Here is a 16,452-nt window from a genome sequence, read left to right on the forward strand (position 1 = left end):
GGTGTCAAGATTCGTTTAAATAAATAAAACAAAACTTGACACCCATAAGTATTGAGATCCTAATTAAAATTTGTCTATTAACATTCTCTTTCCTCATCTCCGGATCTTGAGGAAATTCATTAATAAAAAGCCTATACTAAACTCGGCACCTATGGGTGTCGAGATACTCCAAAAAGTTAAATTTTGGAAAATAAATTTTATAGAAGCTTAGTTTGGGAAACAATAAAAAAATCCCTATATCCAAGCTTGAAATAAATTTGAATAACTATTATCGAATAAAAGAAAATACGAAACATAATAAATTATTAATTGAAATATCTTCGATCCTAAAATGAAATAAATTTAAACAGAATTTACATATTTTTAGATTTAAGCAATCCCTTTTTCTCGATAACTACCTCAACACTAACCCTTATATAAAGCCATCCCAATGTTTTATTTTCATTGCATTAACATCTCTCTCTCTCAATTAATAAATTCCAAATGGATCGTTCAGTTTTAGTTGCTTTTCTTCTTTTATCATTTCTTCTAGCCACAGGTTTTCCTTTAACCTTTTTCAATTTATTGTCTTTTCAATTAATTTCTTGATTTCTCATGATATCATAAAATATTTGTATTTAACTCATTCAACTAGGCATCACATAATGGAATATTTAGGGAAAAGATGTTAAATGTACCATGCTTTATGTATATTTCTTTAAAGAAAAAAAATGTGTTTTTGTATTTAACATTGACTCTTTTGAATAACATGTTCTTTGATTTTCTTGCATTTATTTGTTATGATGCAATCGTGTGAAACGAAATAGAGATGGGGCCTATGTCAGCGGAGGCTAAAACATGCGAGGTTGAAAGCGGTAAATTCAAGGGGATGTGCATGAGTTCTACCAACTGTGCTAGTGTTTGCAAATCAGAGCCTGGTTTTGATGGTGGACATTGCCAAGGCTTTCGTCGCCGATGCTTGTGCACTAAGCCTTGTTAGATCAACAATCTATTATATTTCATTGTCACGAAGATGGCCCTTTTTTTTGCTTATCATGCATTATATGCTTGAGAGTTGAGAGAAATAAGACATCTCCAACTTGTTTTGTAAACCAGTAATTTTTTTATTAGAATTAAATTAATCTTTTATGATGCTTATATTGCACAAAAAAGATTAATATTGATGGTTAAAAAAACCTCTCAAGATTAGTTTCAAAATATTTCATTTTGGTCAAAAATAAACATATGATGTCAATTAAATCTTAATTCGATCGACATAGTAAGAACTCTCCTTATTTGCGAACCCCATCACCATTAGACATTAGATCTCTCGTATCAACCCAAATTCCACTATTTTCCTAACTACAATAAGGGGCATAAATGGCTGCCACAACTGATACAAATTAACACCTCTGCCATATAATAGTAATAATCCCAATACATTTAATATCCTATCATCATCACCCTTCCCCTCATTAGCTCCGATCGACAGTACTAAATCCTTAACTGCTTGGAGAATTCTATCCACCTCTTTGGTACCATCTTCCTTATCACCACTGAATGTATCCATGGAAGAATTCATATCTGTCTGTATCACAGCCACAGTATTGATTAATCACACTGGATCGAATTCATTAACATAGACACTGTACCGCTCATTCCCAACTTGAAGTTGAATAATCTCATCAATACGATAAGAACAATTTGTTAATTTTAACTTGTATATTGGCTTTCATAAAAGAACTAGGTTGCACAGTCCCTTAATCAACAGAGACGAATTCATCCCACCTTGCCTAAATATTCTGGAATGTAAAAACATTCCAAGCATGAATAGGAACGCCCCTACAGGCAAGCTACACTCTTCGACTCTCTACCTTAATTTTATCCGACCACCATTGCTTATGCATGAAGCAACTATCTAGGATGTCCCACTGATTTGCTTTGTCAAACTCCAACATCTCCACACTCTCGAACACCATCAGGATCATAGACCCAGATAGTCTCATAATCGTTGCTCCCATAATATCCTTTTCATAAATATCTCTCTCTAGCTCATCAATTCTATAGAAACGTCTGCAACACCCAGTCATACTTCTATGCAAAACATGCAGTCACTATAACAAAACAGGCTTTTAGCGGCGTTTGGACAAAAAACGCCACTAAAAATCGAGCATTAACGGCGCTTTTAAAAAACGCCGCTAAAAATAAGCATTAGCGGCATTTTCTGAAAAGCGCCGCAAAAAGCCTAAGCCAAACGACACCGTTTTCTGAGTTTTTGGGGCCTTTAGCGGCATTTTTGAATAAACGCCGCTAATGCTCTGGCCTTTAGCGGCGTTTTTGAGTAAGCGCCGCTAATGCTCTGGCCTTTAGCGGCGTTTTTGAAAATGCGCGCTAATGCTCTCAATCTTTAGCGGCGTTTTGAAAAGCGCCGCTAATGTCTCATCTTTAGCGGCGTTTTGAAGAAGCGCCGCTAATGCTCAGATCTTTAGCGGCGTTTTTAAAGAAGCGCCGATATTGCTGTGGCCTTTAGCGGCGTTTTTAAAAAAGCGCCGCTAGTAATAATAAAATCTAATACCATTTCAATTATCTCATTTTTTGATATATTCTCAAGTAATGTTTCAATTATATTTTTTTATTATAAGTTGAAAAAATTGATATTTCGTTGTATTTATTATATATTGGTCAAATTTACATTTAAATGATAACAAATAATATTGTTTAATACAAAATGTTTTTATTAAAGAGAAATCCTAATCCTAACTATTTATTATTATTTTTCAATCACGTATAGTTTATTTAAACTACTTTATTAGAAAAATATATTAAATTATGAGTAAAATAAAATATTATAAAACTTAAATTGATTGTTCGAATAAATAAATCAAATAAAGTAAATATAAAACACCAAATATGGTGATAAATAATATTATATATTGATAATTTTATTACCAAAAATAATTTTATATTTAGTTAATCAAACATGAACACAAGAATGACCTAATAGTACCTACTCAAGAGTAAGAACTAAAATGAATGAAAAGGGACAAATGAAATTAGAGTATTAATTTTAAGTATTAATTTCAAATATAATTGTAAAAGATACGATAGTATTAATTTTAAAATATTTAATTTAATTATCATTATAGTTTAGAGTTTAATATATATGGTTTAGAGTATATATATATGGTTAATTTAGGATTTAGGGTTTTCATGGGTCGAGTTAGGGTTTTGGGTTTAGATTAATTTTTTAATTTATATTTTAAATATGTTTATAAATTTATATATTAAATAATTTCATATATAATTGAAAAAGATAAGATAGTATTAATTCACACAGGACAACAATTGATTGATGAGCCGTATGTATTTTCTTCTCAAGTCAAACAAGTTTTTTACTCAAAAGACCCAACTGATGAGGGTTGGTACGTTGTACTCCGTAACATCCCTAGAGACTTGTTTGACATGGGTAGTGGAAGTAGAGATGACATTGACGACAAAACACAAACTTTGCCATTTCCAGAACAGAACTTAAACAAAAACATCCCTAGTACTAGTACACAATTTCAATGGGTTCACTAGGATACGAATGAAGAGATTTACGAATTATAATGTAGTAAGCTTTTACGATTATCTAATTACATCTACGAATGATGATATTTCAACTAATTTATATGTGATATTATTGTTGTAATTGTATACTAAGTTTTCAACTAATTTATTTGAATTGCAGATAAAATGCCTAGAAGAAAAGTGCGATCGCACCGCATTGTTCAAGGTACTCCAAACTCGGTGGAAACAAACAGCACTGAACAACAGACTGCTATTGGATCTTCGAATGTTCCGGTTACACCTGAGGAACCTATAGAAGTTCAAAGTAATTTAACATTTAATTTACATGTGTGTTGACTTCTTGTTTGTTTTTTTTTAAATTTCGTATATTACAATACTTTTATTTTTCAGATGAAACTGGTGGGACGCGGAGAGGTCGCGGACGTCTGATCTTGGCGATTTATCGACCTAGATCCAATCGGCGTGTCCAAGTATCCAGAATAGCTTTGGTCACTGTTGGATCGAAGCTCGCTTTTAGCAGGATACATGGGCATTCTAGCACGGAATGCAAATATGTTGCCAATTAACTTGAGTCATGGCATAAAGTGCCCGAGAGTAACAAGAACCAAGCTCTCGATAACATTAAGGTAACAAAACGTGTATGTCATTTATAATACTTGGGTTTAAGTTTCGTTTACATTTACTTTCTTAAGTTGTGTTTTTTATAGGCGAGATTTGCTCTAGAGGTCTCCGATGCTTATGTAAAGAAGGCATTGGGAAAAAGATGGAGAGACCATAAGAGCACTTTAAAGAAATACTATTTTAAGACAAAAACAACACTCGACTAAAGATTACAAAATGTCCCGCCGGGAATGCTGAGGTACCAGTGGGAAGAGGTCGTTAGATTTTGGACTTCGAAGAAAGGAGAGGTATGTGTAACTTATAAAATTTTGTAATTCTTTTGGTGTATAGTATTTCCTAATTAACGTACTAATAATTTCATAATGTAGGATCGTGAAGAAGTTGGAAAAAAAAGTAGGCAGCAACAAAAATTCACTCACACAGCTGGGTCGAAAAGTTTTGCGTGTGTAGCTCATGCAGAGGTATTTTCAATTTTTTAATATTGGCAGATATTTATTACTTACTTATATTAATATTTTTACTATTGTATTGTAGGAACTGTCGTCCGGTCAAAAAGTTGGACGCCTTCAACTTTTTGACATTACACATAGGAAGAAAGATGGAAACCCTATGACTCCTGAAGCTGTAGAAATTATGGTACGTTTGCTTAATTAATACAATTTCACTTGTTTTAATTATTTATAGTGTTTATTTTCTAATGATTTATTTCATTTATTGTAATGCAAATATTGTTAAGTTATGTTGCATTGGGTTTTTTAATATATATTGCGTTTCTAACTATTTGATTTATTTTTAGGAAAAATTAAAGGATAAAAAGGCGGAGTACGAAGAGATTGCTTCCAGTGATAGTTCTGTTCATATTGACGACATTGATAACCGGATTATCACTGAAGTTTTGGGTCCTGAAAGGTATGGTCGGGTTCGATTTCAATGATCTTTTGTTAACCCATCCCAATATTTTGGATCTAGCTCGCAACAATATATGCCTTCGGGGAGTCGAGCCGAAGCTGAAGTTCAGAGGTTAAGAGACTAGATGGCTCATATGCAAGCGACAAAAATTGAGCAAATTACACAACTTAAAGCGGAGGCAACATCGAGAGAAGCTGAGGTTCAAAAAAGATATGAAGAACTCCAGCTACAACTGAAAGCAGATGCAGCAGCGAGAGAAGCTGAGGTTCAACGAAAGTATGAAGAACTCCAGCAGCAGCTTAAAGCAGATGCGGTAGCAAGAGAAGCAGAGGCGGTAGCGAGAGAAGTACAGGCTGCAGCGAGGGAAGCAGAGGCTGCAGCGAGGGAAGCAGAGCAGCGTCAAAAGTTCGATAAACTCCAGCAGCAGCTTCAGAGTATGATGAAGATGTTTCAAAGATCATAGCAAATTGCCGTCTTAGACTATCGTGTAAATATACTTGATTTTGACTTTTAATTATCATTTTAACTTTTAACATTTTTGTAAGAATAATACCGAATTTTATTTTATTTATTGATATTTATTATATTATTTGTTTAATATATAGATTTATTACTTTTAATTGGTTTAGATATGATTTCTTCTGATTTGTTTTTACAGGAGGGCTGAAAATATAAAAAATTTTATTTTACAAATCTGCCAAATTTAGTGGCGTTTTTTAAAAAAACGCCACTAAAGGTGTTGGCCTTTAGTGGCGTTTTTGGTCAAAGAGCCGCTAAAGATACTTTTGGCTGGTTTAGATATGATTTCTTCTGATTTGTTTTTACAGGAGGGCTGAAAATATAAAAAAATTTATTTTACAAATCTGCTAAATTTAGTGGCGTTTTTTAAAAAAAACGCCACTAAAGGTGTTGGCCTTTAGTGGCGTTTTTGGTCAAAGCGCCGCTAAAGATAAGGGTCTTTAGCGGCGTTTGTAGAAAAAGCGCCACTAAAGATCATGGTCTTTAGCGGCGTTTGTGGGGAAAGCGCCGCTAAAGATTAGGTTCTTTAGTGGCGTTTGTGGTCGAAGCGCCGCTATAGATCAGGGTCTATTGCGGCGTTTGAGGGGAAAGCGCCGCTAAAGATTAGGTTCTTTCGTGGCGTTTGTGGTCAAAGCGCCGCTATAGATCAGGGTCTATTGCGGCGTTTGAGAAAAAAACGCCGCTAAAGATCAGGGTCTTTAGCGGCGCTTCCACTAAAGCGCCGCTAAAGGTCTTAGTCTTCAGTGCCTTTTGTGCTAGAAGCGCCGCTATAGAGCAACACCTTTAGCGGCGTTTATTTCTAAAAACGCTGCTAAAGTTAGCGGCGCATTCATTAGCGGCGTCTGTTGCGGCGCTTTTTCAAAGCGCCGCTAAAAGTATCTGCGGCGCTTTTTGTTGTAGTGAGTTTCTCCACATCTATCACACCTGGAATGATCTTTTCATCGTACGCTATAACCTTCTCCCTGGACTCTTCTTCCGTATGGATGGAGTTCTCTTGAGAGCTTAACTCTTTAAGACCTGTTTCTTTCTCTAGAACGATGAACGACTTTTGAATCTCACCAAGTTAACAATGAGTCAATGATTAAACATTCAAAACTCGTCCATCCTATCAATGGCCCTTTTCGCATCCTCCATACAAGCGTACCTGATGAAACTAAATCTTTTTCCTGATCTACTCTATTTGCGTGGCATGAAAGCATCCAACACTTTCCATGATATCCAAACAATTGCTTCAGCCAACGCCTATTTATCCCATCCGGGTTATTACTAACAAAGACCGTAACACAGCCCATCGTCTCTAAGATCATCCATATAGTTTTATCTCACTTCCTTTACCGCCTCCTGTTCTTTTCCTCTTTAGTTCATGCTTTTGGCTGAGTTTCAGTGACTCGTTCTTTAGCTTAGCTTTGTTGCAGGTATTAGAGGTTGGCTTTCTTGACAACCTGTCATTGTCCATTGATATGCTACTATTTTTCATTGACCCAACGAGTAACTCAGAGTCAGCTCCATCCTACCCAAATAATATTTGATACACATTTTACTCTTCAATTAAATCTAAACATATATCTTATCACTAGACTTACTTGTTCGCTCTATTAATTAGTACAAAATGGACTCTCGTTCAGTTTCAACTGCTGTTCTATTCCTGTTGGTACTTCAGTAACAGGTAATTCGAACAGAATGTATATTTATATTTAATATTCACTTATTCGAATAATATATATATATATATATATTGCGTGGTTTGATGATAAAATTACGTGAAATGAAATAGAGATGGTACCTATTGCTGCAAGCACTAAATTCAAAGGCATGTGCCTAAGTTTTGCTAACTGTGATAATATTTGCGAGGGGGTGCCAGGTTTCAGCGGTGGACATTGCCAAAGCTTCCCTTGTCAATGTTTTTGTACCAAGTCTTGTTAGATGTGCAACCTATTATATTCCATTGTGCTGTGTGCTTGAGAGTTGGAGAGTATTAAGATGTCTTCAACATATTTTGTATATGAATTTTTTATATTAATAATAAATGATTTTTTATAATGTTTTTGTTGCAATTGTATACACACAATTGTATATGAATTTATATTTAATATTAAATGATCTTTTATGTGTTTGTTTGTTCGATCTTCGGTTTGTTGGATTTCTTTACCGATTTTAAAATTGTATGGATCGGCCATACGAGTTATAGAGTTGCGGATTGCCTTTGCAAACTTGCGTTAAATAAATGTTGTACCCTTTCTTTCAACATGGAGCATCTTTACGACATCCATGACTTTGAAATTGTTGATTCTTGTTAATATGAGGTAGTGACTTTCGTGCCCATTTTATAAAAAAAAAAGTTTTCAAACACATACTCATCTAATAAAATTTTTAATTTTGTTTAAAAATTAAATTTATATATTTTTATTTAAATATCATATTACTAGTTACATATTTATCCTAATCACCAATTCTTATTTATAAGCTAAAAGTGTCCACGATTAGGTTAAGGGTTTCTATACATTAAACATAGTAACATATTAAATTTTATTGTATAAAAACGTATTAAATTGTAATCTAATTTGATTTATACCAAATATCAAATTATTAATTTCATATTTTAATAATAAATATAAAATAAACTTGAATAATTATATAAAATATTCAACAAAATTTTAAAAACCAAAAGAAAAAACCCGCAATACATAGGCTAAGTTGTTGTGGTGTAAATGAAAGTGATTTAAGACCACTAGAAAAATAACAAATGTGGGATTCATCCTTTTTTCTCGATAACTACTACGATCTCAATGCTTATATAAATGTATCTTAATGATATGCTTTCATTGCATCAAAAACTCTCAATCTCTCTCTCTCACACATATTCACACTTTTAATAATATTTAAAATGGAGAAATCTTCCCGTTCAATGTCATCTTTAGTCCTTCTTATGTTGGTTCTTCTAGCAACAGGTTTTCTCTTAATTGCTTTTTTAAATTCTTGTCATTTAATTTATTATTTAATTCACTACAAATTCAAAATTTTTCATACAAAATATTTGTATTTAACATGCTCAAATGGCCATAAATCTAAGCATGTCAACTCTTAAATTATATATATACATACAAATTTGATATTCACTCTTCGACAAAATAGTAACCAGCAACGATTAATATGAAGTTACCACACTAACTATATAAGGTGCCTATGGCCCCATTTTTCTTTAAGTAGTTTTATTATTATTTCTTTATTTAATATATGTGCATATATTAAAGTTAACTATCCCATATGTTTAAATATATTTTTTATTTATTTGACATTCATCCTCACAATACGTATATATCATTATGAAATGAAACAGAGATGGGACCTATGACAGTGGAAGGTAGAACATGTGAGACCAAAAGTAGTGAATACAAGGGGATATGCTTATTTGATGCTAATTGTGATAGTATCTGCAAAATAGAGCCAGGTTTCGATGGTGGGCATTGCCATGGCTTCTTTCGCAGATGCTATTGCACTAAACCTTGTTAAATGAGCAATCTATTAGGATTTCATTATACTTAAAAGATTGCCTCATTTTCGCTTGTTAAGTGTGTGCTTCAGAGTTGAGAGAATAATACATATTGGTGTACATTGAATTATATTACTATTAAATATATCTATAATTTTTATGGATTTGTGCGACCTTCATCGGTGCTGGCAAAAAAGTTGCATCAGCAAATCATCATTGATAGTCAATCAGTAATCACAGCAAAGGTTTCCATAAAGGTTAATGTTGGCCCATCAAAGAGGTTGTCAATCAAATTTTGTCCAAACAGGTTCGCAAAATAAAATCATAATTATAAAGAGATAATATAATGGAGAACAAGATTAGAGTAGCTCCATGTGTAAATTAATGGCTTGGATTATGAAAGGGCGACGCGTGGAGAAGAAATGAAGAAGAAGAATCAGAGTGGGAAATAAAGAAATAAAAAAGGAAAAGAGAGTAGGGAAGTTAAATTAAATTAAATTTTTTTTTAGAAAATAGACTGTTCATGAAGTAAAATATAGAGATTAGTTGTACAATTTGATCTAAAATTTTTATTTAAAACAATAATTTAACGTGTCATATTTATTTGTTATTATTCCGTTAACGGCTCATTAAAAATACAATAAATTAATAGTGTTAATAATTATATTGTATTTTTTAATATTTAATGTTCAAATTATAATTTAAACTATACATAATTGACTAAATATATAGTCTACCCAAAGATGTATCATGAGTAAGTATAATAATATTTTTATTCAATTTTATAAAAATTTTATTTTTTGACAATATAATTAGAGATCTCATTTTAAATTGTGATTCTCAAATTAATATTTTTTGCTTAATTTGCTACCTATGCTTATAATGATGAATTTAAAATTTGAATTTGTCAATTTTCTGATTTAGTATCTAATTTTTTATCAAATTTAGTTCTCAAAACTTGACATTTTCTAATTTGACTTTTAATTATTTTATCTAATTTAATATTTAAACTCAAAATTTATATAAATTACTCCAATAAAATTCTTATCTTTAAATGTTTCTGCAAATAGTTGATGTATTTAATGTTTAAATGCATCACATTTTAAAATCTTAGATTTACTTATTGAATTTCATGCATGCTAAATTGCTATATGCCTATTTAAAATTCAATATGTTTAATGTCTTGTTAACTTTGGATATCCAAGTTTTTGATATTAAAAGATAATTTTTATTACCATATCATTTAAAGTTTAAACTTGCAAAATACTATATGTGCAAGCTTTACACCTAGAACATCTTTTTGGAGGAAAATAGGTAGAAAAGTCAACAATCTATAGGAGGATGGGATCTTGAGGAAAATGGATGCAGGAAGAAGGAGCGGTGATGATAAACACAAGGAAAGTAAAAAAAAAAATGCTCAATTGGTCAAAGGTGATGTGCAGGACAAAGTAAGAGCGAGAGCATTGGAACACAATGAAAATGTCTGTGCTGAGACGTGGAGGGGAAAACTTGAACTCAAACATTCTTGAAGATATGGAAGTGATCAACAGTAGATTTGAGAATGAAAATATCCATTGGTTGGAACGCAGCTTGGTAGGGTACGGAATGTGGAATACAAAGCATTGCAAGAAATAGCTAGTATTATGAATGAGATCATGATTGACTTGCTTTGACGTTCCTTTGCATGCTTGGAACCTTGGGTCTTTTTAGAACATAGCTCATAAGTATGGTGAGTGGCTAGGAGTTGAATTAGACACGAGAAGCTTTAACACTTTTGTGAGGGGTAAAATCCATGTTCTAATAAATCAGATTTACAAGGTTATAGTCAGGGAAGCAGAGCCAATTGTTATGGTTAACCAATGTGACTGTGTGAAGAAAAACAAGGATTTGGCTGAAGGAGAAGATGAAACAAGCTCAAAAGCAAATGCTCCAAGTGAGGAAAGTTCTAGCGGTAACCACCTTTCTGAAACAGATGAATGTGAACAGTCAATTTGAAGGAGAGTGAATGTGGAAGATGAAGATGACGTGGAAAAAACCAATCAGATGGAAGGAGTAGATGATATAGATAAGAGTGCTTGGGCTATGGGTATAGGCATGGGGAACCCTGTTAGTGGCTCATGTCAGGGAGAGGATATAGGCGTGGGGACCGTTAGAAGCAATCAATTTGACTTGGTGAATCACGAGGCAACTACAATGGAGAATATACAGGCTTGTATTAATTAATAAAGGTTTTGGTGAAGACGAGGTAAACAGGGGACACACCAGCGGCACCTGTCAAAGTAAAAACAAAATTACCGTGTCAAGAGAAAGAAAGCTGTAACATAAAAAAAGAAAAACCGAAAAAAAAAATAAAAGAAGAATTTGTCACTCAGTCGCAGAGTGTCAGACTAGTACCGCCTAACATATAGTACGCTATATTAAAAATAATCACTCTAATTTATCGGTTAAATAATAAAAAAATTATAAATAATTAGTATTTTTAATTTTTATGGATACAATATTTTTTACTCATCATAATTATACTATTATTCAATAAGTGCACTTGCTTTAGTTGTATTTTTAGTTAATTTAGTGACCATCAACACCCTACTAACCATTCTCTCTCTTTTAGTTGAACTACGAAGTTGTTTTTTCTATTTTAAATAAACATCTACAATTCAACAAGAGTTCTATCTTCCCTCCTTATAAATAGATGGCACCAGTAGAATTATTTTATATAACTTGGAGAGATTGTTATCTGTTAAAAATAGAGAGAATTTATTTTCAATTATTTATATTCAAACATTTTATAACATAATTGAACTTACCAAATGCTTAAATTATTCCAACACACTAAACTTAATAACCGCATATAAGGCTATAATTTTAAGCCATGATCAAACACATCAACATGCCAACAAGCACATGTATTTTATGCATCACAAATCACATTTTACTTTTATAAAACACTTATATATATAATCCAACTCCTATTACATGTCACATAACCAAAATGAATGTTTAAAAGTCTACCAAAATAGAGGTTGGATAGTGTGATCTTCAAGATGACCTGACCGTCGAGTCCCACAAAATGAAAACTACAGAAAACAAAAAACGAACTAGAGTAAGCTTCAAATTAACTTAGTAAGTTCATAGGTTAAAAACATATAACTTACTTGTTAGGGAGTAATCTAAGCTATACAAAAAACATATATAACATATTAATTTTTATTGTATAAAAAACATATTAAATTTAATTTAATTTGAGATATACAAAATATAAAATTATTAATTTGGTATTTTAATAATAAATATAAAATCAATCAACTTGAGTATTTATTTAAAATATTTACAAAAATTCTAAAAAAAATAAGTGGCATTGTATGGTGTAAATGAATGTGATTTAAGATGACTAGGGAAAACAAAAAATTGTGGGATTCATCCTTTTTTTTCTCGATAACAACTACAATCTCAAGCTTATATAAAGGCATCTTAATGATTCACTTTCGTTCCATCAGAAACTCTCAATCTCTTCTCTTTCACATATTCACACTTTTAATAAAATTTAAAATGGAAGGGTACCCCGTCCAGTTTCAGCTTTGGTCTTTCTTATGTTGGTTCTCCTCGCAACAAATTTTCTCTTTAATAAATTTTCAATTTCTTATCATTTAAATTTATTATTTGATTCACTACAAATTCAATTTTTTTTCTTACAAAATATTTGTAATTAACATGCTCAGATGGACATAAATCGATCTAAGTATGTCCAGTCTTAAATTATATATATACACAAATTTAATATTCACTCTTTGACAAAATAATAAGAGGTGATAGTATGAAGTTACCACATTAACTATATAATCATGATGGGTGCCTATGGTCCCATTTCTCTTTGAGTAGTTTTGTTATTAATTCTTTATTTAATATATGTGCATATAGTAAAGCTAATCGTCCCGTTTAGTATAAAATTAGTCACCTCGTATTGTTTTTTATTTCTTTGACATTAATACGTATATACTATCATGAAATGAAACAGAGATAGGAACTATGGCAGAGGAGGAACATAGAATATGTGAGAGCAAAAGTAGTGAATACAGGGGTGTGTGCTTGCTTGACGCTAATTGTGATAATATTTGCAAGGCAGAGCCGGGTTTCACTGGTGGGCATTGCCATGACTTCTTTCACAATTGTTACTGCACTAAACCTTATGAAATGAGTAATCTATTAAGATTTCATTATACTTAAAAGATTGTTTCATTTCCTTTTATTATGTGTGCGCTTAAGAGTTGAGAGAATAAGATATCAACATTATATTGGTGTACGTTGAATTCTATTACTACTGAATACATCTATAATTTTTATGTTGCATATGAATTAACTTCTAAATAAATTCTCTTAAATTCAATCCTTCGATTTCTTCTTGGACTGTTTGTCTTAAAATGTATATAATTAGGACTATATGCTTGGATTTGAGACTTACTTATGAACCATGCCAAATTTGATGAAATTTATATAATAGAAATTTGTTTGTTCAAATAGTACCGGCTACCATCCCTAGAGAAGAGGGAGCGAGGATGGGGGGAGAGCATGGGGCTGCAACATTTAACTGACCCTATCATGACATCCAATATTTTAAAAGAAAAGAGAACAACGTTATATTGAATTTCATGCTATGTGATAAGCTAGTTAATTACGTATCTTTAAAAGACAAAAACAAACCACTACTTTGTTGAAGCTCAATTCAATTGGCAAAGTTACAATAATTCATCGTTGGAGGCATTACGAATGGTCGGTTTCAGAAGACTCAAGTTGCAACGGTTTTCATCAATAATTTGCCGAAAAGGGTAGATAGGAAATGGTTAAGAAGAAGAGGAGACGAGTATGGACAAGCCGTGGACATTTTCATTCCAAAGAAGAAATGTGTACGTGGAGAAAAATTGTTTTTCTGAGGTTTGTGTTAGTGGAACAAGCAAGGAGAGCAGTCAATTCTTTGAAAGGGGTCAAATGGTTCAGAAGAAAAATCCCAGTGATGATGGCAAGCTTTAAACCTAGAAAATCATTTTGGAGGAAAATAGGTAGAAAAGTCAAAAATATATAAGAGGATGTGATCTTCAGGAAAATGGATGCAGGAAGAAGGAGCGATGATGATAAGCATAAGGAAAGTATATATATATATATATAGGGGTGATAAAACGGTTAACTGAATTAAATTAGTATTAACCGAATTAAATAAATTTTTTAATCTTTTAACTGTTAATCAAATCAAAACTTTTTCAAAAAAAAATAACCGAGCTAAAATATTTCAGTTAACCGACTGAATTAACCGAAACTTATATGTATTGTTTTTTCTGTTTGTTAAAACAAGTATAAAACATATGAAAGAAAATAAATTTGTAATGTTCATTTGGCCAAACTTAATTAAATTAACCGAACTAGTAATAGCCTAATACATATAACCTATAATATTATTTTAAATTCGGTTAATTACTTGATTTCGAACCGAATTAACCGTTAACCGAAATTTCAAAGCATCTTTAACTGATCTTCGACGGAACTAGATTGGTTAATCGACAGATTAGCCGAATTAGATCGGTTCGGTCGATTAATTAGATTTTAACCGAAGTTTGAACACCCCTACTTATATTCTGAGAGTTTTTATCTCTTTGAGTGTACAATATTCATTTCACCGCTATTTAATATTTCATATTTGCCAATTGAGTCTTAGCTTGGTTGGCATTGATATTATTGCCAGTGTAGGAGGACATGGGTTTGAGTGCACTAAAACGCGTTATCCTCCATTTTAAGAATTACATAGGTACTATAAATAGTTCTAGGCATCATATCAAAAAATAAATATTTCATGTTTAAAAAGCAGCTCAAAATAATCTAAATTTCTTTTATCGAATTTGAAATATGCCCAAATCTTTTAAGAAATGAATAATAAATAATATGGTAACAAACGATAAAACCATAAACCTTCTAGAAAATAAAAGCCATTGATATCTTAGTAAAACATTGGTATAATGACTTCTATTAGTGATGATAAGTTTTTCTATATATTTAAATTAGCTTTAGTAAATTAGAATTGCTAATTTTATTTAGGTAAATTACACCCAATGCCACTAACTATTAGTAAATTTATATTTTAGTTACTCAACTTCAAAAAGATATAAAATAGTAACTAGATTATTCAAGAGTTTTCATTTGAGTCATTGAACTATTAAAAATTTTCATTTAATTCATTGAACTATTTGAAAGTGTCAAGTCCATTCCTTGAATTGAACAAAACAAGTTTAACTACCAAATTAGAAAGAAATATCAAGTTCATATACCAAAATTTATATTAAGGCTATCTCAAATTTAAAAATTAATTTATTCCAAAAATTAAATTTAAGATATCCTTAAAATACACACTATTAAATAATTTCATAAGATTAAATTATCATTATTAAAATAATCTCTTTATATATTGAGTGTGAAATTTCCATTCAACTACTATTTAATATTACATTTTTAAAGAAGCAGTAATTTTGTAATATCCCATACTATACCCGATCGCCGAACCCAAGCTATAGGATACCACATTCGTTACCGGAGCAACTACAACTTTCTTTTAATCAAATAAACAAGTTATGTAGTTCATTAGGATAAATAATTAAAATATGATATTTAGTCAAATTCGAGATTTAAACGAGCTTATGAAAGCTCATTCGATAACCTAAAGTTGGTTGAGGACTAAAATGTAACATTTTAAAAATTATCGGGTTGGCGTCGCAACATCGAGGTTATCACATCACAAATTTGACAAACAATGAATGTCATCAAAACATCGAAGATCTGCGATTGCGACGCCACTCACCGGTGATTCACGTCGCGATGTTGAAGGTTTGTTGTCATGACATCACCTACTGATTCAACAATATCATTGAACATAAGATCGCAACAACTCAATATATGAACATTAGCATACTTACATTCATAATTCTTATGCTATTTACATATATACCTTAAAATAACTCATGTGTCATAGATCAAACTAACATTTAGTACCCAAAATATCAAATCGACAATTTACTACTTAAAACCGACTCAATTTTAGGTACATGCCGCATATCGAAAACGTGAAGAATTGCACAAGCAATGCTGAGTGGAGAACTATGATATGAATTCTGCTTCACTTCTCGAGACTTTAAGATCTACTAATACTTGTGCACAGAAATAAACAAACCATACATTGAGAGATAAAACTCAATGGTACTTTCATGATTCAAGTCAATAATACCATAAAAAATAGCAATAGAAATAACATATTAGAATTAGAATCAAATCATGAACTAGTTTACAACATTATCAATTTTCAATTCATGTCACATATATCCAAAATG

At 31.7% G+C, this 16,452-nt stretch overlaps 1 protein-coding gene across 1 annotated transcript; it reads left to right on the forward strand.

Moving 5' to 3' along the window:
- The first annotated feature begins 443 nt into the window (after positions 1 to 443).
- On the forward strand, positions 444 to 1,159 carry LOC128040640 (defensin Ec-AMP-D1-like). The gene is made up of 2 exons (XM_052629907.1): positions 444 to 538; positions 807 to 1,159. Exons 1-2 carry the CDS (start codon positions 484 to 486, stop codon positions 977 to 979), a joined length of 228 nt encoding a protein of 75 aa, XP_052485867.1. The 5' UTR covers positions 444 to 483; the 3' UTR covers positions 980 to 1,159.
- The last annotated feature ends 15,293 nt before the right edge of the window (positions 1,160 to 16,452 follow it).

The sequence above is a fragment of the Gossypium raimondii genome, chromosome 1 (genome assembly GCF_025698545.1).
Source record: "Gossypium raimondii isolate GPD5lz chromosome 1, ASM2569854v1, whole genome shotgun sequence".
In the NCBI taxonomy this organism is placed as follows: domain Eukaryota; kingdom Viridiplantae; phylum Streptophyta; class Magnoliopsida; order Malvales; family Malvaceae; genus Gossypium; species Gossypium raimondii.

Bases quoted from the DNA above. Each gene is read 5' to 3' on its own strand.
- LOC128040640 (XM_052629907.1), top strand. From the start codon at position 484: ATGGATCGTTCAGTTTTAGTTGCTTTTCTTCTTTTATCATTTCTTCTA. The intron at 539-806 runs GTTTTCCTTTAA...GAAACGAAATAG, and splicing joins ATCATTTCTTCTAGCCACAG to AGATGGGGCCTATGTCAGCG.